Source organism: Manacus vitellinus, unplaced genomic scaffold (genome assembly GCF_001715985.3).
Source record: "Manacus vitellinus isolate BGI_N305 unplaced genomic scaffold, ASM171598v3 scaffold_10_pilon, whole genome shotgun sequence".
In the NCBI taxonomy this organism is placed as follows: Eukaryota; Metazoa; Chordata; class Aves; order Passeriformes; family Pipridae; genus Manacus; species Manacus vitellinus.
Genome location: NW_021938838.1, coordinates 2,690,087 through 2,717,506, shown reverse-complemented (window position 1 = coordinate 2,717,506; position 27,420 = coordinate 2,690,087). Strand labels below are relative to the sequence as shown.

The 27,420-nt window shown below is 40.6% G+C and overlaps 1 protein-coding gene across 1 annotated transcript; it reads left to right on the top strand.

Annotated features, from left to right (window-relative positions):
- Window positions 1–1,396: 1,396 nt before the first annotated feature.
- RSPRY1 (ring finger and SPRY domain containing 1) lies at window positions 1,397–27,276 on the top strand. Its single transcript, XM_018083044.2, has 15 exons — window positions 1,397–1,571; window positions 3,611–4,107; window positions 7,618–7,670; window positions 9,052–9,164; window positions 11,783–11,909; window positions 13,304–13,362; window positions 13,709–13,775; window positions 14,478–14,609; window positions 15,857–15,972; window positions 16,754–16,897; window positions 18,673–18,784; window positions 19,789–19,891; window positions 21,358–21,510; window positions 23,598–23,702; window positions 24,616–27,276. Exons 2-15 carry the CDS (start codon window positions 3,761–3,763, stop codon window positions 24,710–24,712), a joined length of 1,728 nt encoding a protein of 575 aa, XP_017938533.1. The 5' UTR covers window positions 1,397–1,571; window positions 3,611–3,760; the 3' UTR covers window positions 24,713–27,276.
- Window positions 27,277–27,420: the final 144 nt, after the last annotated feature.

The window sequence follows — 27,420 nt, the reverse complement described above, 5'->3', positions numbered from 1 at the left end:
ATTTAAACGGATTATGAAAGATTAGTTCTTTTCCTTAGCTGTGTTTTAACAGCAAAACAAACATGCAGCCTTTGTCTCAGGAGACTGAACTATTGACTCTCAGGCCACTGGGAAGGAGCCTGTTGGTCTCTCACCATTTGCTTGTTGTTGTGCCTGGCTTGAAGTATCTGTGCCAGGTAGGAGAGGAGGCTTATCTTGGCCTGTCTCCATGCTGCTGTTGTGATATTCTTGTTTTACTCCTTGAATTTTTTTTTCTTCGTTTAGACAGAGTCTTTAAAAAAAATTCCCCTTTCCATTTTATTCACAATATTTTCAAGTAGAGTGTTAAGTGGTTTTAGAGTTAACAAAAAAAAAAAAAAAAGTTTTTTGGGTCCAGCTTTTGAGAGCAGGGATTTGTGAAAGTTAGGATTGAAGTTAGATTTTAGAATTTCTTTCCACCTCTGTATGCCGAGATCGTTACCTCTTTTTGAAGCAATAGTATATTTCATCTTTCATGATGTGCAAAATGCTTTTGCTTACGTGTCTTGGTTGTGCCTCTGAGGTCTCAGAGTTTGGGCAGGAGCAGAGTTGGTCACTCCAATTGCCATTCCCTTCTGCACCTGACCTGAACTGAGGTGTGATGTCTCTGTCCTCTTCAACAGTGAGAGTGAGGGAGTTGGGATGGCCACCAGCAGCCTACTATAAAGTCAACTTGTTAAAAAGTTGTAAATATATCCTTAAAAACTATGGCAGCTCAAATGCAATCTAGTACATTGCTGTTAAAAGACTTTTGAAAAGCTTTTCCTTTGCGCTTATTCATACTCTGACCAAACAAGCTGGTTTGTGAGGCAGATCTGTAGCAATCTTTTTTTTCTACCTTATGTTCCTAATTATTTAGTCTTTCAGTTTGTCTGAGGCTTGACAATGAGCTCCTTGTATGTGATGGTGAGCAACAGCCAAGTGAATGCTGTCAAACTCAGCTCTTTACTAAATAAGGGGAGTTTATCCTGTCATTTCTCTCTTTCTATTATCTAATCAACTTTTATAGTGTACTTTTCTGCTGTCTCTACTTGAGGGTGATCTGGAGCAGATATTATTGCTTCTCTTCTTCCTCCTGTAAGCTGTAATTTGAGGGCAGGAGTTGGTCACTGCTCTGCACTTGGTGCTGTGGTATCTGGAATGCCAGGGCTGTAAAAACGGACTGGGTTTTCTATGTCCGTGTCTTGTCCTAAAGCTACTAGATGACAAACTGGTTTTTGGAGCTTTGAGAGAATTCCCCCTGTAAAGGCTGAATGGAGCTGAAAATACCAGCATGGCAGGTGTGGGAAGGAGGTGGAGTTCATCTACCTTAGGTGCAGTTTCCAAGTGAATTGTTCTTTCTTTCCTGTCTGTTCTCAGGGACTCTTCAGAGCAGAGACTCTTCTCCTAGAAGTGAAAGCAGAGTCAGCTGTAATGACTCACTGCCCACCATAAAGGCTCCCACAGCCCTGCCTTTCCTGGATATGACTTTGTGCCCTGAAGAAGGACAGTCCACTTGTGTGACAGCACTTTGTGAGCAACCCCAACTGTTCCTGAACCAAGCAAACTTACAGGTGAGTTGATCATAATCACCTGTTTCTAATCATGCTCTAAGCTGTCAACTAGAAAAACCTAGGATTCAATAATCAGTTTTAATCTTGACTTATGTCTATTTTTGTTTCTTTAGGTAGGTTCTTACTCATTGCTAATCCCTAAAATACAGCTTTTCCATACTTGTTTTGATGACAAGATAGATTCACTGTGTCAATGTTTTTGTAAGCTGCAGAACAGCTTTACCCATATTCTAAGTCTGTAACACTTTTACACTTCAGCATTATCTTGCTAAAATGTCCTTAAATGATCTAGGTTCATAAATATATGCATATTTTTTCACTAGGAAGATATGTTTTGCATTTACCATAAGTAGCTCTTTAAAAAAAAAAAGGCATTTGAACCAGTTGTGATCTTACACAATTCTGTTTGAGATCCTTGCAGTCTGTACTGGCACCTCTCATCTGCTTGTGACTTGCTGACTGAGAAGATAACAGATGGAAAGACTCAGAGCCTGGTGGTCAAACTGTTTAGGGTGTAAGGCAAGCATGATGTGATGCTGAAACCCCCTTCTAATGATCTTAGGAATTTCTTGAACTAGAAATCAAGATCTCGTATTATTTTTTTTTTTTTTGCAAGTAATATCCCTTGAGGAATTAGGTTTTTTTTCTTAGTTAGCCTACAGTTAGTTTCTTAACACTGAACATTTCACTGTGCCACAAGAAGATAACATACTTCAAACACAGAAGAGCCTGTGAGAGCTTGTGCTTTTCCAGTGACAGCTGACAACCCGAGACTCGCTCCTGTGACCAGTGTCTGGCTTCCCAAATAATGTTGTTGTGATCTTGTCCCAAAGGGCAGCCAGCAATGGCACAGTTGCCAGTTGGCCCCGATGGTGGGGGCCTTTCATATTTGAAAGGTGTCAGCTCTCTTTGACTTTCTTTTAACTTTATGGAGCTACACGTTAAAGAGATTATTTAATAATTGTAGAATAATAATGTATTACAGGATATTCACCATAACTTCTAGTGTAAATGTTAAACTTGATTCTTAAAAGGATAAAAGTTACTTATTTATTCTGACATGCTTGAAGTGTTTAAGTAGTGAAATCGTGTCTTTTGCAGGGCTTTATTTTACCTGACACTTTATGTAATGTTCTATAACAATATGCCCTGTGGATTGAAACATAACTGGTAATGAAATGGGGCTTTGAATCCTTTTGCTCTTGCATTTTCAATGTAATGATTTGAAGGGATTGCCCTACAATCTTGGTTGCTACTGGGCCTTTATTTGGTCCAAATCATTTGAATCAGGAGCAGAAGAATGATTGAGTTAGTCTTCATTCCCAAAAAGGGAAGATTGGTTTGACACTAGATCCAAACAGGCATACAACACCCCTTTCAGAATCTCAGTTAGATCTGTAGGCATTAACATGGTGTCTGTAATTCCTGCTTGTTTCAGCTTTGGTACTTGGTGCTTCTTTGGGTGAGAATCATAGATGTAGGCACATTCCAAAAAGGTGTGTTTTATACACAGATGAACTAAATGTTTCCTTGTTAAATTTCTTGTTTGTTGAGATAGACCACAGCTTCAAGATTAGTTCTTTACTATTTTGTCTATTTTATGAAGTCTGGAAATGTTACTGAATGTTCCTGATGTGAAATGAGAACCTTAAATGTTCAGCCTTTATTGGAGTGGTATAAGCTGTGTGTCTCTATAAAGGGTAAATGTAACTGGTTTGTTGATAATTGGGACTTAGAGGATGGCAGTGTGCTCAGTTTAAGGACAAACTTGTTCCTCTGCATCCAGAAACCATGAAAGAATTGGGAAATAATAGGTAGTGTAGAAAGGAATGGTGCGTGGGCGAGAGCTACTTACCAAGGGAACTTCCTCCTCCTCCTTTTCCTTCCTTTCCCTCTCCCCACAATACACTTCAGGTACAAGCCTTATGTTTTCTCGGTGCTTCGTCCACCAAGACCGGTCCTGTTTACTAAAACAGGAATCCTTCTGTTATTCATTAGCAGTAATAACACTGACTCTTGTTTTGGGTTTGCTTTTTCAGACCTCCCTCTGATGACCAATGTGAGTTTTGAGCGATTCTGTCGGCAACTAAAGTCTCCACCTTCCCATCCATTCCAGCTGATAGCAACGCTTATAATGCGAAAAGATCTCAATTCAAGATCGCACAAACTTTTCTCTTAAAACTTCCTAGATGATCGTAGTTGCTTTGGCTGTGTTCTATGCTAGCAGAAGCCTTTTCCAAGGTTTGCTGTTGACTCTAGAGCACCACATTCCCCGTTTGCTGGGAGCCTTGGGGGCTGGAAACATGGGAAACTCGTGCGTTTGCCGCGACGACAGCGGAGCAGAGGACAACGTGGAGTCTCAGGGCCGGCAAACGGAGAACAGCAGAGCACACATCCCTGAGGCAAGAAGCCACCCAAGGGACCCTGTCCGTCCACCCAGGAGGGGTCGAGGGCCCCATGAGCCAAGGAGGAAAAAACAGAATGTGGATGGGCTGGTACTTGACACACTGGCTGTAATTCGGACGTTGGTAGATAAGTAAGTACCTCCTCAAGGAATAATTCAACATGAATGAAAATGTTCTTGTCTCCTCTCAAACTGTGGCTCCATCCTCTCACCGATCTACACCTGACCCTCCCTGAAGCAGCCGTGTGTTTCCACCTGGAGGCTTAGGAGAGGAGCACCTTTCCTAGGTAACAGAAGTAGCTCCTGAGTGCCCAGGTACAGACTCTTCCAGGAGCTGAGGAGCTTTCTCACAGTTCCTGCATGGGCCTACACCCAGGTGGGATGAGGAGTGTACTCAGTATTTCTTACCTAAAAGAGATTACACAGTTTAGGAAGCAATGAACACTCCAGAGTTTGGGAACTTCTGTCCTAAAAGTTGGTTGTTCAGATTTTCTGTTTTCAGGCTTTATTTTCTTCTTTGGAAACGGTTAAGGAAAACTTTGATCTTTGTTAGCCTGGATAAACAGACTGAGGTTTTCTTTCCAGTTATGAGTCTGACTGCTTTTTTAAGATCACATGTTGTGACTGCCCAACTCACAATCCCAGTATTGCATTCCTTGCATGCTCAAAGCATCCATTAAGGGTGTGGAGGATATTTACAGGTTCATCCTTATTTTTTGGTTTTGTGTTGCTTTCTAAAAAGCTTTGAAAGGACCTTAAAAGTGATGGCTTAAGTTAGCTCATCACCTTTTGGGTTAGATGCAGGCTAGGAATTGGAAAGACCAGAACAGAAGGAAAAACACTATTCTAGCTTCACAGCTGGGGCTTGAGTTTAAGGTGGATAAAGCTCAGAATAAATGAGTCTTGATTCATACACCTGCATCGACTCTGGAATGCTCCTGCAGAAGAGTTTCCCTTCCTGCTGTAAAATGCTTTAAATAGAAATACCAGGACTGATGTTTTTCATGAACATTTAAATCTAAGGTGTGTGTCTGTGGGTTTTTTAACAGGCTTTATTTTGTGGTCTGTCTTCAGATCATTAAGTTAAAATCATGGCAAACATTTTTGAAAGTCTCTGCCTAATCCTGCATGCCTTCCCCTTTCCCCAAGTTCAGCTCCTTAAGCTGTTTCACAACACTTTTGTGCACAGCTGATCCTGTTCCTGTGGGTCTTGCAATCAGTTTTGTAATCTTCTAAGCACTTTCCTATGCTACTGAGGGACAATAAGCATAGTTATTTCACTGCCCCTGGAGTCCTTTTTCTGACTAATTCCTGAAGCTACTGTATTTTTTTTTAATGCAGACTGTAGTGAAAAACTTTAGAGTCGTATAATCACATGGGTTGGAAAGGACCTCTTGAAGTTCATCCACTCCAGCCTCCTGCATAAAACCCAGGCTTAGCCAGAGCAGGTGGTTCTAACCAGTCAAGTGTTGAACATGCTCAGAATAAAGAGATTCTCCACCTCTTTGGGTCCCAGTTCCAGTGTTTGACCACTTCCATGTTTTAAATAATTAAATATGTTTAAAAGTTAGAATTTCCCATGTTCCAACACAGACCTCTCTCAGAAGAGCCTGACTGTCCTGTCTGTTCTTTCCCATTATGTAGCTGCAGACTGAAGTCTGATTTCTCCTGTCCACTGCCCCCCTCAGGGATGAGAGACTGTAGGAATAAGCATGTTCCATTACCACCTGTTCCTCCTAGAGCCTGATTTTTCAGTTTTGAAAACGCCACAACTGAAGAAAATGTTAGGGAAGCTTAAAAATCTCTTTTCACGTCAAAAAATGTGCAAACATAAAGTTGAACTAAAGTAAAACAATGTAAGAAGTAACAGCAGATTAGAAGTCCAGGCTGTGGAGCAAAAGATGGCCAAAAAATGGGAGGCAAAATTCTTTATCTGAAAATTTTTTTCTAAACTGTACTGAAAGATAATATATGGGAACACTGTGAGATGAATTGTAAATTAAGTTGTTGCACTGTGATCTGCAATGAACAATTGCTTTCTCTGTTTGCTACTTGTTTTTTCTTGAGGTGGGTTTTTTTTGGTTGGTTTTATCAAATCTGTCAAAAAACTATCTGACAACTGATTTTTTTTCTTTTCTTCTAGAAAGGAGCTCAGTTTAATTTCCTAGATTCAGAAGGATAAATTCTACATTACAGAGCTTACATGAAGAACTATTTTGCAAACTAAGAAATTAGAAAAATGACTGTTTTGTTTCAAAATGAGGAAGGTGTGGGCTGGGGGGCATGTTTGGAAATTAAGTGGTTAAAATGACAAATCAGTGGGGCAGGACTGTCCTTTGCTCAGTGTCAGTACTGCCAACACCTGCTACCCATGATGGAATCAGAAAACTTGCAGAAAAAAATTCATCCTTTTTAATCATAGCTTTTACTTGTACTTATGGTTGGGGTTTTTTTCTTCTTTATTTGAATCTTTATATCCTCTGTCTTGAGGTAATTCTGCCTGCAGTATTGCACCTCTTTTTCCTGCTGGGGAGATTAGTTTCCAGAAGAAAGGTGGATATGCTTGGAGGAAAAAAAAAAAAAACATAATTCAGCTCTTTGTTTTAAATGTGACAATATAAAAATGGGTTAAACTTCACTTTAGCATTTTCTTGAGGAAATATTTAAGAATCCCTTTTTTTTTTTTGTAAGAAAAACATGTATTTACATCATACATATATTTCATCAAAACTGAGATTTTTTTCCCTTTGATAATTAATCCCTCCTAGGTAGGTAGTTCTATTATCTGTGTAATTAATGCCTGTTGAAATTTTCTAAAAGTCCTCTGTATTTTGCATTTCCAATTTCATTCCAGAGCTGTGTGATAGAAAGTGAGTGTGGAACATGGAAGTCTAAGCCTTGGGTTAGTTCCCAGCGCCTAAGGAGCACTGAATAAGGCATTTTAGGACATGCTGCTGCATAAGCTTTTTCTGGACCTTTGAGGTGCTTACTGAACAGGATTTTGGGATCTTGCTTTAGGTACTTTCAGGGGCAGTGCCTGCACGGATACCCAGACCTGGCTGTGGCTTCGTGTCCTTGCTCCAGCAAACCAGACTGAGGAGATGATCTGTTCAACTTTTTGTTTTACATGTTGGAAAGGGGGTTGGTTAAATATCTTCTGTTAAACTGCCTTAACATCTTCTTTATCAGCTCTTGTTTGTAGGCTGTGATGCTGTTAGGTGGCTTGCCTTTCAGTTTTTTTAATATTTATATATTTAGCAGAGAAGAAGCGATGCCCCTTGTGCAATTCTTGGTTCACTTCATGACCCCTGACGTGCAGTCTCCTGTTATGTGCTCTGAGGAACCCTGCTAATGAACATCACTCAGCCTAAGCATTACATTCAGCTTTTAGACTTGCAGATGGGGATCACAATTCCACTTAGCAGCTGTTGCAGATATGCAGATGTTGACTTTGAGCCAAAGAAAGGCTCAAATCCCATCTGTGTTTCAGACCTGAAAGTGGCCTTAGCATTCTGCAGCCTGTGTAACATCCTTTTGTTAAACAGTTCCTGGATTTGTTTCATGTCTGTGCATTATCATTTTATTCAGCATATTATGTTGATGACTGTGCATAAATTTTGACCTGTGTAATATCTCTTTCAGTGACCAGGAGCCTCCTTATTCAATGATCACGTTGCATGAAATGGCAGAAACAGGTATCAAGGCATTGTGTTGGACATTTCAGTTGTGACTCCTAAGCAAAAAAAAAACAAACAACCCAAAAAACCCAAACCCCAGAGCCCTCTTTTCTTTGCAAAGAAAAATATATGCTAGCAGGATGTGGTACAACTTGCTATAGCTCTGGGGATCCAGAATACAATTTTGCCCTTTAGAGGCCTCACTGAGCTCACTGCATTTGCCTGAGTTTCTTTGAAACTCTCCAGAAGGAGCCAATGTCAGTGGCATTAAACCATAAGCCACAAAGAATGGCAGTTTGCAGCTAAGGCAGGAACAGCCTAATATGTCAGTGTGGACATGGTTTAAGCCCACATGCTCTGGTGTCCTCAAATAGCACATACTCTTTGGTTGGGTTTGGGTTTTGCTGACCTTAGACCTCTGCTTTACTGATGTATTTGTTCTAACTCTGTCCCTAAGTGCTCCTGCAAGATGAACCAAGTTTGTGCAGGGGCTCTTCTATCTTTGTTACAGTAGAGAAATTCTCCCAGCTCAAGACCTCCACCAAACTTCTGGTTTAGATGAATTTTAGTCTCTCTACCAGTAGAGTTGATACTGGTCTTAGGAAATCTATTTCTGTATTAAAATAAATTTACCAACCTGGTTAGATATTACAGCAGTTCAGTAAAATGCTTTTTGGGGGAATGTGCTGACAAAACTCAAACCTCAATGTGTTGCTGCTGTGTTCCTGTCATTGTCGAGGGCAGCAACATCACTTCAGCCTCAATTGCCTGTATACAGATACAGACTTTCTTTATTTTCACTTCTAAGGAAATTTCTTTCTTGTAAATCCAAATCTGTTTACTTTATTGGTAGGTTAACATATGTGGATTGTTGTTTTCTTGCAAGCAAAAGCCCTTGTCTAACTCATTCAACAGGGAGAGCTGTTCTTTAGGAAAACAAATTTTCTCTAGACCAGCAGGCATGGGACAAACTCATGTCACTTGAGGGAACTCAGGAAGAGTGATCTGATTGTGGATCAGTGTCACTGTTGATGCTGCTTTTAACACTTAAGAGTTGGCACTGGATGCTGAACTCTTGAGTATCACACTAGAACAAAGTGCACCAAGAGCAGCCCTTCCTAATAGCAGTGGGAACTAAAGAATTGCCTGGGCAAGACTGCTCTCCAAACAGCACAGGTGTTCACTGTAACCCAAGCTCCTGTAAGCTTTTTTTCCTTCTGGAATTTAAACTTCTAAACTAGTGCAAAGTAGTGATGTAAAAAGTAAACTGTTTCCCCTGGCATCTGCAAACCCACTGGGTAATTTGGAGGATTTTTCAGTTTACACTTGGGGATGTATTTTGAACACTTCAGAATCACAGTGTTAATTCTGAGCGTCGCTTCTGTTTTGTGGTTGACAGATGAAGGCTGGTTGGAAGTTGTCCAATCTTTAATTAGAGTTATTCCATTAGAAGATCCCCTGGGACCAGCTGTTATAACGCTACTACTTGATGAATGTCCACTGCCAACAAAAGTGAGTCCAAAGCAAATGTATTTCTCTGTGGCTGAAGGTCGGTTACTCGTGGTTGCCACACCCGTGATCTCTTCTGGGTGGGTTTCACCAGTGATGCAAGACTGTTTGTGGTTCAGAAAATGGGTATTACCTTCACTTTTGAGTCATTTGTGGTGACTTGGTATCTAAGTGCTAATTAATGCTAGAAGCATTTTCCCCCCCAACCCCTCAAAAAAAAAAAAGATAAATGGTTTATAGGAAAGAACAAGAGGTCTTTGGTCTGTAGCTGTTTTTCTGGCTGCCCTCCCCTGCCATGTGGTACAAACAGCCCTGTGCTGTGCAGGTGCTGCAAAAGCTGAACAAGTTCTGCCCTTTTGTTCTCACCTTCAGAAAGCTGCACATTTACAAATCACTATTGAATTTGTTCCTGCCCTGCACGTAAGGAATGCAGCACAAGGGGGTGTGTGAAGTTAAAACAAGTGACATTTTTTTACTATCAAATATCTCTATATCGTTTTGGCTAATTAGAATATTTTTATTTTTGTTTACCAACTACTAATCTGGTTTGGGATGGAAAAATGACCTAAGGTGTTCATAGTGTTCTTGGTACAGGTGGGTTAGTGAGAGCTTCAAGTGCTTCAACATGCTAAACATAATGAACTTGTCTATCTTCAAATGCTTGTCATGATCTCACTTCTTCAGAAATCGATGATCACATCATTGCAGCTTTCATTTCTCAAGCTACTGATGCTGCCAGTTTTAGTTTTCCACTGGTGATGTTAGGGATATAAAAAGCTGGTTGCATGAGTGGCTGGAGAACTAGTCAAGCTCTCAAACTACCTGAAATGGGTTTGTTTCCTCTTGGCTATTGATTAAAGGCATCTGAGACTTTTGAACATGAGCAATGTATTTTGACTGTCACACAAGCTGCAGCGTTATTTTGAAAGCAAAGCCATGACTAGAAACTTTGCCTGCTTGAAAAAAGAAGTCAGGAAATGGAGATCACTGGGAATGCACCATATGAAGAGTGATTTGGGATTTTTTTGTTAGGCTATACAATTGCTTGGCAACCAAATCATTTGTTTTCAGAAGCCACGGGACTTTTTTTTTAGGTACTTAAGGAGTTTGCTCCAAAATAGCTGATCTTATCAAGACAAAAGGATCAAGGTGCCTGTTTTTTCTGGGGTGCACAGAGGTTTTTGCTGTGTAGTCTTCTTACAGCACACAGAGCTGCAGCTGTGGGATCTGCTGATCACGTGCAGCCTAGGGAAGTGTGTGCTGCTGTTCACTTTTTGGACAGGATAAGTTTATAAAGTTTTTGGTCTTAAGAATTTTAGGTCAGTGCCCCACTTCCATGACAGATGGAGAACAGCAGCAGGCTGTATTTAATTTTCTGTTATTGCAGGCTATGAAGTCCATAAAGTTAAAATGGCAGTGCAGTAAACTGTTTATAAAGTCTTTATTTAACTCAAAATAGTTGATCTCTGACAGTTCTAATAATGGCTAAAAGCAGTATCAGAGTATGTCAAGAGTCTAATTTTAGTGAGGCTTTTCCATCCCAAGTCTATGGCTTAGTCATTTTCTTCTTTCTCTGTTCTTTCCACTTAGCTCAGTCCTGTTCATCAGTTCTGGTTTTGTGGCTTTCCTTTTAAGAACATAACTACTTTTCGGTGTGATCTCTGGGCAGACCTCAGCCTTTAGCACAGTAAACTGATTTCAGTGTGGCTCAGGACACAATTCAAAAAAACACATCTCTTCAACTTGAGCAGTGCTCATTTTTCCTCCAAATGGCTGCTGATGACTTCAATATGAGGAGTTCTTCTATTTTAATTAGATCCTTGCCTGAGATTATGCAGTTTCAATCTGAGTCAGCTGAAACTTTCATGAAGTCTGGAAAGTTGAGGAGGATTTGGAACTTTGCAGGGTGGGGTTCTCCCTATGAGATGACTGGTTCTGGCTCTAGATTAACCCCTGACTACCCTGAAAATGCAGGATATGCTCTAGACCTATCTTGAATTTTATCCATACCATCCTGCCTGAATGAAGCAAGTCATTTTAGATTTATTACCCTCATTTACTTCCTAAATTCATGTGACTACATAAAGCCATTTATGCCCTCAAGAATACCACTTATGACATCCTGTAAAAAGCTGACAGCATCCTAAATTTATTATGGGAATGTGGGCTTTTTGGAGAGGGGGGCATGTCTCTTTAGTCCTTAATTCTAAAATCTGAAACAGTCCTTTTCTTTTGGAAAGGGTGTGAGTTTTAGGACACTGGAAACATTAGATGTGATATGTGCTGATTGGTTTTGTTTGCCTTTGTCTACTTATAACAGTTCCTGTTGCTGCAGGGAGCTCACTTAGGTATGTCCACAAGTGTCCTGAGCTGTTGATCACTGCAATGACCAACAGTCTGGTGGTGATTTTAAAGTTACAATTCTTGGATCTGTTGACCTTTTCTTCCCATCTGTTCTTTATTATCTTATCTTAGAAGACAATCACCCCGTGCTGTCTGTTATATGAGGCTGACTTCAGTAACAATAATTTGTTGTAATATGTTGAGCTGGGCTGGGGGAGCTGCATCTGTCAGTAATGTTAAATAAGAGATTTCTGATTATTTTTTTTTTCCTTTTGCAGGATGCATTACAGAAGTTAACAGAAATCCTAAACTTAAGTGGAGCTGCTGCTTGCCAGGATGCCTGTCACCCTGCCAAGCACCGGAACACGACTGCAGTGCTCGGCTGCTTGGCAGAGAAGTTGGCAGGTAAAGCCAGGGGGTTCTTCTGACAGCTGGCTCTGGGCTTGTTGCAGCACCTCCTGCTTTAAGTAGCCACGATGCAGACTAGGTCAGGAGTGTTTTCTTAGAGCTGAATGATGTTCTGCATGGAGGGGAGACTGTGGGTGATGGGCGTGACAGAACCTGCTCGATTGAAGTGTTGAAGTCTCACCCACCAGGGTTTGAATGAGCCACTCACAAATCCTAGTGCCTGGTTAGTGACTGAGGATCACTGTTGCTGGAATATTGCCTTAGCACTGGTAATCACTCTCCTCTGCAGACCTGCTCTGTCTGTGAATTACTGAGGACACATCCCATACCCAGGAGGCAGAACTATCAAATTGATGGCCTTGGAGGCTGTATAGAAACAAACAAAAAGATGCTTTTTCCAATAGATGTGTCTTGTTCTGTTGTAGTCAGCTGAAAAGATTCTCTCTTCTGTGTTGCTTGAAATTGCTGAGATTCTATTTTAAAGTGACTTTTCATATAGAATTTTTATTCCCTGTTATTTCTAGTACCCTGTTTGGAAACTGATGATTAAGTTTCCTTCCTGCTGATGGACTGTTTTATATCTAGGTTTTCTTGCTCCTTTTCTGAAAGTGGATAGGAAATAGAGGAAAAAGGTGATTGTCCAGTATCACTTAATGATTATTAAAAAACCAATTTCTGTCAAAAAACAAAATAAAGAACAAGGACTGGAAGCATTTTTGTGCTGTAATATTTCTACCTTATTATACTAAATCAAAATGAGATCCTGTATCTATTTTCATCTTAGTGGACACAGATCTCATTGTACCAGCTCAGGCAGCAAATCTGTGAATGCAGTGTTGGAACCCACTGCAATTAGTTTGTAGATGCCAGAATTTGATTCCCTTTTGATTCAGCAGACAGTATTTCAGGGCTTTTCTCTTTTAAATTGGCTGCTTGCTATGGTGCTGCTGCAAACTGTAGAATTACCTATCAAGTTGGTGATATCAGATTCTCACTTTTAATTATTTTGGGCTGCTGGTAAATGGAGCTGGACTTTACATGTTGACTCTGAAAGTAAAAGGGTGTGAGTCTCTTTGTGAAAGTAATGAGCATGAAAATGCTTAATGGAGGCTGGGGGAGTCTTATTTCAAACTCTGAGAAGCATGACTAGAACTCTGTACCCACTTACAGCAGATAAACTGAAAAGGACTGCAATGTGCCAGTAACTGTGTCATTATTAAATGTGCAGCAAGTATTTGACTGGGAACAATGATAATTGTTCTACATTATAGTTCTGCTTGGCTATGAAACTCTTGGATGTTCTTTAATTTGTTACCTTGTGTTTGAAAGATCTGTGATGATGAGTATGTGGTGGTTCCCACGGGTGGATTTCATTCCTGGTGTTCTTGCAGGTCCCGCGAGCATAGGCTTACTCAGCCCAGGAATATTGGAATATTTACTTCAGAGCTTGGTGAGTGTCTTTGATCTTTTTGTAGGCATCCATACATAGCAATTATAATGCAATTTTTTTTTATTATTGTGAGAAGTTAGGGCCATGTTTAGTAAATACTGGAAGTGTGTTATGGAAAGCTGAGATTCCAGAGTCTGTGGGATGTCCATCCTTGGAGGTAATTACAAGTTAGTGGCATGAGGCTCTGGGTAGCCTGATCTATTCAAACCAGCTTTCCACAGGAGGGGGAATACAGGAGCTTCAGAGGTTCCTTTGAACCTAAAACATTCTGTGACAGACTCACAGCTCTTCCTGTCCATCTGTGCTGGATATTTATTAAATAACTCTTCTTACTGTCCATGTTTAGAACTTCCAGTCCCACCCGACAGTGATGCTTTTTGCACTAATAGCACTGGAGAAGTTTGCACAAACGAGTAAGTATTGGCCTGATGCTGCTTTTAACAGTCACCCTGTGGCTCCTGCTGCATGACTGTCCCTTTATCTGATCACAGCTCTGAGCATGAGAGGCTGGATTGGTGGAATCACAAATATTTAAGAGAAATGTTTGTCCACTTACAGGCAAGAAGAGATATTTATCGTTTTAGTGACATCCCCCTACCCCTCAAAACCCTTGAGATATTTGCTGAATTTGCTTATTTTCCCTGATAGAAATTGCTGTAGAAGGCCTTGTGACATAAGGCCTTTGTCACTGAAACAAATCTGTATTAGAGAGAGAGAACAGTTAGGATTGGGAGTTTGTAGGCAGGAAAAAACATTTATTGCTTTAATGACACCCCCACCCACAAACCCTTAAGAGATTTGCTGAAACTCACTCCTCAGCTTAGAAATTACTACATAATGACTTACAACATGAGACCTTTGTTACTTGAAAAGAAATAAATCTCTACTGGAGGGATGTAAAAAAGCTGTGATCTATCTCTTGATGGTGCAGCTCTGTGCTGAGAAGTGGTAAATCTGAGTGAAGGTAATTTCACATCTGCTTGGGGAAAGAATTTCGTGCTGTTTGTAATAGCCATGTTTAAATGTGTGTGGAGGGTTCTACTGCATTTGTAGGATGTTACTGTTTTTAACTAAACTTATCCCTAGCAATTATTCTTTTTGCTCTCAAATTGCAGGTGAAAATAAAATGACAGTTTCTGAATCGTGCATTAGTGACCAACTGATCTTGCTTGAGAAGTGGACAGATAATCCAGACTACTTAAAACGCCAGGTTGGATTCTGTGCCCAGTGGAGTTTAGACAATCTGTGTAGGTATAACAAAGGGATGGATTCATTTAATGTTAAGCACTTCTCCAAGGAGAATGGAGGACTGCTTTGTGTTTGTTTTGTATAAGCACTTACTACACCTGACTGCATTTGTAATATCTCCTTGAAAAAGAAAAGAAAACAAAACAAAACAAAAACCCCAAGAAATATATCCAGTCTAACTGCATGGAAAGGAAATTTTGGCAAGGAAAACGTTTTTGGAGGGAAGTGGTGTGTACTCTGCAAATTGGAACTGCAGTGAAAATTCTTCTTTGCACCAATTTCCTGCAACCCACGTTTCAGCAAATGTGCTGAGTGGCTCAGTAGTGCAGCTCTGTCTCTGGAACAGATGGATTGCTGACAAGTCCTGGTGGCTGTCACTGCTGTGGTCATACCCCAGTGGTGCACAGGCTTGAAGAGTTCTTAAAGACTTTCTAAAGTTAAGATATGGTCTTGTGATCAAAACTGAAAAGTGTTTGACAAAGCACTTTTGTTAGTCATCCAAAAAATAGACATAGCTATCATCAAATTTGCTGGTTTAGTTGTGATTTGAAGGGTGCAGCAACTCTTAAGAACCCTGTGGTTTCTAATGCCTTTTGGATAAATTTGGATAAAAGGTCTGTTGGGCTTCATGTGCCAGTGTCAGTTGTGTTTAGTAAACGTCTGTATAAGTGTTGTAGCAAGTTTGGGATGTGTGAAGATAGGATCTTTGATTTGTAAATCAACATGTGTGTGTCAGCAGTTTGACACCTGGCAGGATAAATGCTTTTGATCCTTCCATGTGGAAAGGGGAAGCAGGGAGACAGAGCTGCTTTGGCTCAGTTTAAGTTCATCTTCTACCTGGAAATGAGAGGATACAAAACTTTAAGTCCTTATTTTCCCCCTTCTTCCCATCCTCAAATCTTTTCCACTGTGATGAATCAGGAAAAACTCTGCCCAACTGAGTATTCAAATACAATGGTAAGTCCTGAAGCAGTGGCACCTTGGTGTGAACTTGGATGCCTTCCATTTGCCTGTGGGTTTCCTGAAAGTAGCAATTAGACTGTGGGAGCTCTAGTCAGAGGTACAGGTCATGCAGGATATTTAACACACAGTGCATTGGAAGCTGTTTTCATGCAGGCAAAATGTTAATCCTTCATTCAGTTATGCCAAAAATTACCTGGATCATAGAGAGATTGACTGTCACTGTGTGAAATGCTTCAAATCAAGTTTTGCTACAGCAATGATTAAAACTAGTTTTATTTTGCAGTTTTAAAAGAAGGCAGGCAGTTTACATATGAGAAGGTTGACTTGACCAACATTAGGGCTATGCTGAACAGTAATGATGTCAGTGAATACCTGAAGATCTCACCACATGGATTAGAGGTAGGATATTGTTCTCATGTTTGCAACCTGAAAAAGTCTGTAGAAAAAGGCAGGTTTCAACTATTTTCTTCGCCACTTGCTCCAGTGATTTTTTTCTAGAATTAATCCAAGTTCTCTGCCAGCTTTATACAGGAAATTTGCTTTGTCATCAGGAAGGCTGTAACATCACTACCCTGATCTCGATTGTAGAAACGTTCAAATTAAGTAATGCCTGTATCTGTGCCCCAAAACTTCAGAGAAATGAGGAGAATGCTTGAGTCAGCTGGCTTCTCACTCATTTGGATTAAAATTACACAAAGTATAATTCTATTGTTTATCCTGTTTAGTCTTGAAAAGAGCATCAGATTTTTGTCTCAGCCACGTGGGGTTTTTTTTTCCCCCTCTGTAACTCCTTCTAAAAACTTGCTTGACTACTTAGAAATGAATTTTCATGACTTAACATTGAATTACCTCCTTGTCCTTCATATCAGAAGTCAACTAATAAACCAGTGATTTAAGTCTTCCTGTCTTGGTTGTCTTAGTCTTTAAATCTTTAAATTGACTTTGTCAACCTCCTACTTTTCTTTTTTCCTGTGGCTTAACCACCGGACGATTTTCAGTCTTGCCTACTCACTAGTTTTTGTGATAATTACTGCTATAAAGAGAGGTCACTTTGTCTGAAGTGCCTCTAAAATTATGTTGGTGTATTCTTACATGCAAGAAACTCGAGCCAGGGGGAGAAAAGAGGCTCTCCTGAGTGCTCCTTTTGCAGCAGCTGAATGTTTGGTTTGGTTTTTGGTAGGCTCGATGTGACGCCTCGTCCTTCGAGAGCGTCAGGTGCACGTTCTGTGTCGATTCCGGGGTCTGGTACTATGAAGTTACAGTCATCACTTCGGGAGTGATGCAAATAGGATGGGCTACCAAAGACAGCAAATTCCTCAATCATGTGAGTACACGAAATGTCATCGAGCTGATGAGATGTAACATCAGTATTTTTCTACTTGCAACCCCTGTGAAAACAGCTCTGGTTATTCTGTGGTGGTGACTGAGTATCAGTTTTTCTGTACCTCCATGAAGCTGTTTTTGTTGAATTTGGTGGCACAAGAGAAATCTGTGTTGTCATTGCTACAGACTGACACTGTTCACACACGTCCTGCAGAGCTGCTAACAGTGACAGCTTGTTATTTGCTTGCTGTTGTCTGGAAGCTACTGGGAACTTATTTCTTGTGGCTTAGTCTCTCCTTGGAAATTCTTTAGATAACAGTGGTTACTGTCTGTTTTTGTAAGTAAACAGTAAGTCAGTAGGAACCAGCAGTTCATCATACACAGGTCACCAAGCAGCCCTCTTTGACATGCTTTCCTGTTAAATTAACTTTCATAAGGGAAAGAACTTATTTAAATTGACTCTGGGATAGCATGGTATCATCTGGTCTGCTGGGAGCAGCATATATCTCTGCATCACAGCCAAAGATCAGTCCCACATTTCTAGCATGGAATGGAAACGTGATTTAAATTTAAATAAAAAAAAAGTAAACCACACAGAAAAGAAAAACCCCAACCAAACAAAAATACAATGCAGACCTGTGCTGAGCACAGGCCTTGTAGACACTGAGTGTAACAGAAACTGTTGGAAATAAAAGGCCATGTGTCTGCCTTTAGACTGCTAAGAGGCTTAAAAGATTTTTTTTTTTTTTCCCACTTACTGTTAAGGAGCTTGGTGTATGTGCATTTTTCTGTGAGTGCATCCTGTACAAGGTATGGAAATGGGAGATGTTGCATCCCTGAGCAGGATGATTTTTCTGTTGCTGCAGCTGTTTTGCTGGTGGCTGAATGTGACTGTTATTTGAGTTCATCAGGTGTGTGTCCCTGAAATACAAGGATATCATCTGGGTATGTCACAAACACAGGCCTCAGAAGCCATATGCTCTTTATTTACAGCGTGTGTAACAAAAAGACTAGTCCTAAATATGACATTAAACACCCATTAGCTGGGCTTAGCTTTAATTTGGGACATGGGAGGCTTGTGTAATCAGATGCTGTCTGGTATTTGCACTCCAGACAAATCATGCTGAGCATGAGGAAGTTACTTACCTTCCATAATGCTTTTGAGATTCATGTTTGGGCTCTGCTACATGACAGATTTTTTTTTTTCTCCCACTCTGAAACTCTTAGTTTTTGTGTTTTGCCTTGGACCTTATCACTTGATAATGTTTTCACAATTTGAGGGAGGCTGGCACTGAAAAGGACAAAATATGCAATAAATTCAGTGAAAGGGCTGTGGGTTTGTTCTTTGTGTGCTGTAGGTTCTGGTGGCACGTGGATATCTTGTGGGGGAAGGTACTGCAAGTTTGGTACTGGGACTTCAAGACAAGAGAGTGGTTATGATTCTGTGGTGACCTTTTAAGATGCAAAAATTTAACATGGCTATTTGGGTACTGGCCTTCTGATTATTAAACCTTTTAACAGGCAGGAGTGACTTGAGGTCACAGAGAATGGAAAACACTTTGAAAACAATATCCACTTCTCCCCTCCTCCTCATCCCAACAAATTCCTTTTTACTGTGAAAATGAAACTATGACTAGTTTGAAAAAAAAAAAAATTACCCTGATGGAAGTGGGAGAAACCCTTCCTGTTCTTATATGAGTGGTTTAGGTGAATAAAAATAAGCTGTTCTGTGTGAGGAAAGGCTGCAGACTGAAATGTTTTGCTCTCTCTCTGAAGGAAGGTTATGGCATCGGGGACGATGAATACTCCTGTGCCTACGACGGCTGCCGGCAGCTGATCTGGTACAATGCCAGAAGTAAACCACATTCCCATCCCTGCTGGAAAGAAGGTATTCAGCCCATCTTCTGTTTGTCCTAACTGGATTTCTGCACAGGGTTTTTTTGTACTCTTGCAGGTGTCTGTTAGTGTGTGTGAACAGAGCTGTTCCTAATCCTGATGATCCTAAAGGTTTAAGAATTATTGTGTGTCTTTAGCAGCAGTCTGAATGTGCAAAGTGGACACTCAGTCTTGCTCCCCAGTTCATGCAAAGAGAATCTTGTTGCTTAAGTAGTTTTTCTTTTCAAAGGCAGAGTACAAACCACAGCACCAATTAACATGGCTGGACATTTAATCATAAGATTTTTAGTCATAAGACTTTTTTTCCAGATGTTTGTAGCCCTACAAAACAAGGCTAAAATCTTCCTTTCTGGGTTCAAAGAGTTATTGTAGAGAAGGGAAAAAACCCCCTGATTTCTCAATTAGACCTTTTTTTTTTTTTTTTTAAGGAGGAGTTGCACTGTCTTGCTTACTTTAAATTCTTGGATAACTACTTGGACAGCAAAGTTCTGTTCTTGATCTCAGCTTTGCAATCTTGGTAGGAGCCTGTGCATGCCATGCTTGTGTGAACTGTGCCGCCTTCTCTTCTATTAGAACTTTCTCCCAAGGATGGCTAAATTAAAACACCTCTTAAAAATAAATAGCACAAGCATATTGGAAATTCATCCCCAGAACACACACTTGCTAAAGTCTACCCTCCAACAGGGGTAAAATAGCCAAGGAGTGACAGAGTGCAGCTTTCTTCTGGCTTTGGCAAATACTCTGCAATACTTCTATAACTGTGTAGTGTTAATGCTCTGGCAGACTAAAATACTTTATTTTTTTACTATTTTCTCTTGGGTTTGGTTTTTTTTTTTAATTTCTGTATCAATGTTTCTTCCTTTGTGCTTTTGCAAACAGTTCCTTTTAAGTGAGACAACTCATAGTGACATATGTGATACTTGAAACAATAACTGTTTCAGCTGTTGGCATTTAACAAAAGTGAAATCTTTAAATTGTCTTTGTTTTGCATGTAAGGAGACACAATAGGATTTCTACTAGACTTGCAAGAAAAGCAAATGATCTTCTATTTAAATGGAAACCAGCTTCCTGCTGAGAAGCAAGTATTTTCATCTGCTGTGTAAGTATATGCTCATTTGGAAGGACATGACCTCTATGGATAATTGTTTTAATTATATGAAGAGTTTCTAATTTGAGATGTAAATTCATATTTACTTACCTGAAGCCATCATTATGCAGGTTTCCCAGTTGAAAGTTGCTTAGAAAGCAAGAAGGATATAATTTTACAGGTGGATTTCAGGGTGCAAAATAAATACTTTGGACTTTCCAAAGGTAGGTTCAACGTGATGTTTTCTACTGTCAAATTAGCACAGCATTAGAGTAGAATGAGGCTGTAGCAAAGATGAGCAGTTTTCTGGTGCTTGAGGAATTTTTCATCTTTTAAAAGATAAAGCCTCAGTCCTGTAAATGCTGAAGGGCACATATTGATTGATTGCCCTTCCCTGGGGACAACTCCTGGAGTAGCACATTGAGTATTCAGGGGAGGACACCTCTTGGCAGCCTTACAGAAAGGTGTTAGGTTTATTTTGCAAACTCCTGTACAAATTAACACATGGCTGCCTCCTCCAACTCTCACAGGGGAGTTCAGCCTTTTAGTTCTGAAAACATAAGCTGGTGTAATACTTGATAAAGCAGATTCCTGTGTAGCTTAATTAAACATTACAGTACTTTGTAAATTAATCCTGCTGTGTCCAAGAGGCAAAGAGTAGTTCAGTTTAAAGAGTTGCAGAGTATCTTGTCTATTCAGCTTGCAGTGCCGTGTTCTTTGAGCATGTAATTTATATATTCAAGTACTTATTAGAACTTAGGGTATTACTGAACTTGGGCCCTTGAGTAAATAAATTTGAAAGAAGCAATGGCTGTGTTTTTACAAGCTGTCTGTGTGGCTGTGAAGAAAAGGCAGCTGTCCTGAGATAATCCTGCACAGGCAAGGAAGAACAGGTGGATGTTATGCTGAGAGAGCTCAGACCTGGACTCCTCCTGCACAGGTCCCTCACAAATGTACAAGAGCTTCAAGTTCCTCAACTTTGTGCCTGCTCAGATAAACCTGAAGGAACAGAGACCATGGAGGTGTCCCTTGCACTGGTACTGCTCCTCACAGCTCTGCCAACAGCAGCTGTTTGGAAGAAAAATACTTTTTTCCACTTCTGAAGGAGATACCTGAGCTGATCAGTGCAAGGAGGTTGTGGGAATTCATATATATATTTATTATATATATATAATATATATATATATTATATATATATATATATCTGCTCCTAGTTGTAAGTGTGACTAATCCTGGTTGTGGAATAGGCAGCCTTTATGGGCTGAGTCAGTAGGAAACTCAGATAATTCAGCAGTTGAGAACCAAACAAGGTATGTGCAGCCAAAACTGGATGTTCTCCCAGTGAGCTGCAAAACTCTGGTATTGAAGGAACTTTGTCTCTTTGTCTCAGGGTATATTTTTGTATGGTAATAGTAACATGTCTGCAAAGCTCTACTGTTATTTAAGTTGTTCTAAAATACCTGTTCATTGTGTTGCAGGTCTGGCTTTTTTGCTGCAGCTAGTTTCATGTCCTATCAGCAATGTGAGTTCAACTTTGGGGCAAAACCCTTCAAGTACCCACCATCAATGAAGTTTAGTACCTTCAATGATTATGCCTTTCTGACAGCAGAAGAGAAAATCATTTTGCCCAGGTAATCCTCCTGTTTAGTTTTGTGTGTTTGCATGCAGAGAAATAAAATGCTTCACTTCTTTTTGTGTTGTACTAAGCAAAGTTAATTTTTTATGGGGTCATGCTTCCATAGGTCCCTTTCCTCAAAAGATGAGATAACAGGCTCCAGTGCAATTTCATCAGTAGGGCAGGAGATGTGCAACCAAAATCCATGAAATTAATTTTTTTTTTTTAATATTAAGCTAAATTAAAATTAATTAGTACCACACAGTAAGCTGTTTTTAGTAAAAGTATCTCCTGCCATCTAAGAAGGATGAGCTTAGTTGAGGAGGTATAGTCTTAATTAAAAAAATATGTCATATTTAAAATTGACCTGATTTGTGATTTGGCAGCATGGAGGTACTGAATGATTATAAGGTTTGAATTTTTCCTTCCTTTTTGATCCAGATCAAAATTTCCCTAGTTATGAATGATAGTACTGACAAAGGTCATTCAAATTTAGAACTGTTTTCCCATCTAAATATAAACCAAGCCAGATAGAAACGGGTTTGGGTACATTTTTCTTTAACAAATTTCTGGCAGGAATGAAAACTAATAAATTGCCTGGGTTTTGTCTGGTTTCAGTTATTAGTCATAAAATAACTTCCTGGAACACAAACAGTAACAGTATACAGTGTAATCTGGGATGTGGTGTACCCTGGATTTCCTGTCTGAAGATGGCCCTTGGACTGGTGCTGATGTATGTGGTTGAAATAATCTTAGGTTGCAACTAATTAAGTGGGAGTAAGGCTGGTGGAGGGGGTACCCCTGGCTGTAGTGAAATTTGGAGACTAGTTTTGAATTACCAAGCTCTTCAGTCAAGTGCACTTGAGGTACTTCAGTATCTTAGTGTTTAGAAAGAAAAGAAAACAAATACTCCTGGATTGGAGTCACAGATTGGCAAAGTTGGAGGTTTGGGATATTGTATTTACGCAGCGAAAATCAAAACGCAACTGGCAAGCCCATTTTGTGCTGACATACAGCCAAACTACTCCTGCTTGTGACTGCAGGTGCTTTAAGAGAGAGTCTGATTTAATCCTTCAGATGATCTCTTAGGTACAATTTTGTTCCTCCCCCTTTTCAGATTCAATGTTCTTCTGTCTCAGTGGTGTCCCGTGCTAGATGGGGCTGTGCAGTTGCTCGCTGTTGATCAGATGTGGTTGTTATTGGAGCAGTGTTCAAACACTACCTGTGGGAGCTGCTGCATGATTGGGCCAAAAGATGAGAAACAAACTGGGGGAAACTGGTTTCCTGTTGATGCCTGACTGGTGAAACTTGGCCTCCTGTGTTACAGACTATTTAATATGCGATAGCACTGAAAGGCTCCATTCAAGGTTGGACACTGCTGTTCTTTGTGGAAACAAAGATCATCCCTCCCCTACTGCCTGCACTGCTTGGAAACCATAAGCTAATCCTAAAAAAGATAGCTTTGATCATCTTAAAAGTGATAGGAAATAAGGCAAGGGCCCGTATGAGTTGACCCTAATTATCCATGACAGGATTTAACATAAAGTCATGTCGAGTTGTGCTTAATTTAGTGCAGCTAAAATGTGAAATGTCTTATTTCATCCAATAGGGGATTTTTATCTGTTTACTCTCCCTTGTGGCTGTTGTCATACCGGACTGTTGATTTTATTTTCAATTTTTATTCTTCTGAACTGTGTTAGAGCACTGTAGGGTTTCTGAATTTTTTTTGATACATGGGTTTGTGAGGTTTATTGTTTTTTTTTTTTTTCCTGAAGTCCTAAAAGTACCCATGACAACGTACTTTTCCTTGTACATAAATTGTACAAGAACAATTTTTTTGAAGCATTCAGCTGTGGTAACTAGAAGAATTGTTATTTCTCTTTGTCCCTTCCTGACAGACCAGAATAGGGAATCAAAGACTGTTTTGCACATCTCTGGGGGTGTTCAGCCTTTTTTGGTGGGAAGTGGTGATTGATGCTTATCAGCAGTGTGGTGTAGCACAGGCAAGTGTTTTGTTGGCCTTGATGCAATACTTGGAATAGTTTTGAATCTATTGCTTTGATTCAAACTAATGTATTTGGGGGGGTTTCTCTCTCTCCTCAGACACAGACGCCTGGCTTTGCTGAAGCAAGTGAGCATCCGAGAGAACTGCTGCACACTTTGCTGTGATGAGGTAGCAGACACAGAACTCAGGCCATGTGGACACAGGTAAAACCTTAAAAACAACCCAAACCCAAAGAAATGGGAAAACTGTATGTGTGACATTCATCCTATCTTGATTGACTCTCCAGCATAAAGGAAATAATCTACCCTTCTTTTAAGGATGTGACAAGTAGAGTTAAGCATAGTATTCCCACCATTTCCCTCACCCTAGACCTGAGCAGATGTAATCCCTAACTGTGTGTGTGTTTGGGGAAGTACTGTGGCTACAGTGTATGTGTGCTACCCCTGAGCTACCAAGTCTTAATTCCCTGGTGTCAAAGGCTTTTCTGATTAGTGCTTGGTAGAGATGCTGTGAAATCCAGATCACGTGAGGAGAGCAGAAAATTCATAATATACTCAACTAGTCGTCGAATGTTCAACAAATGGATTGTCTCAAGTCACAAAATCCTCTAAAAGCTAAAAATGGGACAGCAGTGTGAGTTATACCATAATAGCACTTTCCTGCCTTCAAGCAGGAAATGAATCCTGTTAAGTCCAGTTCCTTACGGTTTTTAGAGCACTCATGGAAGGAGTCTTGCCATGGGTCTAAATGCTGGAAGGTTAAAAAGAGATGTGCCTGCTGTGTATGTCAGTAAGTGGAGAAGCTTCCTGCAGGGCACTGGGGCTGCTGCTCTCCAGACCAGAGTGAGTGCTGAGATTAATGAACCCAGGCAGGTGTGATCCTGACCAGCTGCAGGTCTGGGAGATGCTGAGCAGCAGGAGCTCCTCTCAAAGCCTGCAGACAGATCCCCAACACCTGACTTGCAATATCCAATCTCCACACTGAAATACTTAACTTGGCTATGTGTCTCTGGCAGGCTGACTAAACTGCTTAGTGCTTGTATATTATTCTGTTGTTGTTTAGTTCTTCATGCTGCAAGTGCAGGCTTTAACTGACTCTCTTTTTCTTCTCCTTCAGTGATCTGTGCATGGAGTGTGCCTTGCAACTGGAGACCTGCCCTTTGTGTCGACAGGAAATACAAACCCGAGTCAGACAGATCTCTCACATTTCATGACACACGTGGAGAAATGCCACAGACTTGTTTGCAATGAACACCAACCAATACTGAAAGGGGAAAGCATCTCTAACCAGTCTTTATGCACATAGAACCATAGCCACGGCCAGATTTCATGCTAACCTGTTAATCTGTTTATCTTAAAAACGAAACCTTTAATAAGCTATTTCCAGTTGCCAGCAATGGGAGCTGGTTTCAGCAGTAAGGAGAGCTGCTAGGTCAGCGTGCTATGGCTGGTGGTTCCTCTGAAGAGCAGAGGGGAGTGTCTCTTCTTCCCCCTTTCCTTCTTGCCTGTCACAAGTGCTGAAAAAGTTTGCACTGGAAGTACACGTACAATGCATTTTAGAAAAGAAGAGAAAATGAGTATCTCCTAAAACAGGGCCGTGCTGTCTTGTGCTCGAAAGTCTCTATTTTTGGCAGAAGTCAGTACTAAAAAGAGAATGCCAATGTTTTCCTGTTTAATGTAGCCTCCTGCTGGTCAGAGACTCTGTTTTCCAACAGTGGATATTGAACTGCTCAGAGACTGAATCTGTACACAGACTCATTTGAAAAGACAGTGTGGAGACTGTAGAGAAACTCACAGGTTTTAATAACTTGGTGATTCCAAAGAATGTTCTGATTTGTTTTTAAATGTTAAAAGATCGGTGGTATTTTCAAGTACATAATGTTTCTGATGCTTTTAACTTCAGTACCCACTTTTTTTGTGAGGTTATAATTTTCAGGAGGTATTCTTAACTAATTATAATGCTGGACTGGAATTAATTTGATATTCTGGGTATTTTTTAAGGTATCATTGAACATCTTTTTTAATCAGTGTTGTTTTTGAAAGTTATATTCACTTTGGAAAAATTGAGCTATCTTAAAATATTAGAGGATAATTTTGGGCCAGTTTATTTAAAAAAGGTTATTTGGGTACCAATTTCAGTCTTATTCTGTAACTCCTTAAAAATGCACCTTGCTTGCCACGTGTCAGTCCTGCTCTGAGCAGGTTTGGGGCCACACTTATTTTTGGTAGGGATCATACAGTGGGAAGCTCTGCTCCACTTTAATTACACATTTGTGATGTTTGTATGTTAAGGATGCATTTCAGCAGGCAGCTCTTGACTGGTTTACTAGGTTTCTACAAGGAATCAGGGTTCACAGCTGGGGTCAGTGAAGTAGCACAAAAATCAGTGGAGTTCTGCTTATTTTGCACCAACTGAGGATACGACTCGGTCTCTTCCAAGACTTGCACAGTTTGATTTTTTTTAATTATTTTTTTTTTAAATTGTCTGTCTGTGAAATGGAACTTTACTAATTCACACACAACTCACAGCAAAACCATCCCACTTCTTGGCAGTGATTCAACAGCAGAAGCTGTTGTGAATTCTCATGCTGCGATGTAGCTTATTTTTAAAGTAATTTGTTATCTTTATTGTACTATCAAATATTAACAAAGCAGAGCTGAGGCTTCTTCCTGCTGAGCATTCTGGCTTCCTACTGACCTGAGCTCTGCACACAGGTCCCAGGATCCAGCTCTCTAGCAACTTCTTTCACCTTCTGCCTTTGCTAACTCAAGGGTGCTGAACTTCATCCAGAGATGTGTGAATTAGGAAAGTTCTGTCCATCATTTTCTTGTTGACTTTTGTCCAAATACAGACTGAATCCAGAAGTGGTGTGCTGGTTAGTGTTTTTGCTAAAGTGTGAATTCTCTTCCACCTTGGATGGAAGGTTTGATTAAAGTCAGACTGGCAAATCTGCCACGGGGACCTCATTTCCTCACTGACTGTACTTTGCAATGTTTTGCTGTAATCCATGTGTCCAGTCAGGGCTGAGTCCCTTCCTGCTCGGTGCTCAATGAGCAAACATGACCACCATCACTGCCACGAGGGTGTCAGTATTTCAGAATCACTTTAAGTGCTTCCAAATGCAATGATTGGTTTTTTATCCCTAAGGTACAAAGACAGAAACTGTACTTTAGGGGAGAAGTGGGACAGAACCATTTTGAACTCTGCCTTAATAGATTCTAGTAACTTCAGGGCTTTGGTTTCCCTGGCCAGGATTAACTGAGGTAAAATTTTCAGAAGTGCCTAGGACTCCTAATTTGTATCAACTGCTGTATGAGATTAAGCTCTTAAGGCCCAGGTCCACAATGGCTTTGAGGCATCTGCTGTCCTCTTGAAATGGGGGTGGCCTTAGAGCCTCGCTGCCTTTGTGGACACGGGACTAAGTGCCTGTGTTTATCGAAAAGATAAATTTGCTTTGAAAATTTTGCCCCAGACCGTCTTCCGTGCAGCTGGTGCTGGGCAGAGGAAGCCAACGGTGGCAGAGGAGGGGGGAGCTGTGTTGCAGAGAACTGTCCTGTTCATTTCACAAAGGGAAAGACTGTACACTTTGACTGGCTTTCTACCGCCATCCGCGCCGGGGGCATCTTTAGCAAGCTCGATACTCCACGACCGGTGCAGCGTCCCCCTCCCTCCCTGGGGACGGGGATGGGAGGCGGCAATGACTCCACAGGCCCTCAGAAGGGGAAACGAATTGTAGCAAAGTTGTTCATTCAACAATAAAAAACATCTTGAAGGCTCTTTGTTGTTCTTTATTTCCTTCTGTTGAGAGCTGTGTTAGGTGTTTCGGTGCCGGTGGCAGCAGGAGCTCCCGTCCCTGAGGGGGGCGAACGGCACGGCCGGCGTGGACATTGGTGCCGGTGCTCGGGTCACCCCAGGGGTCGC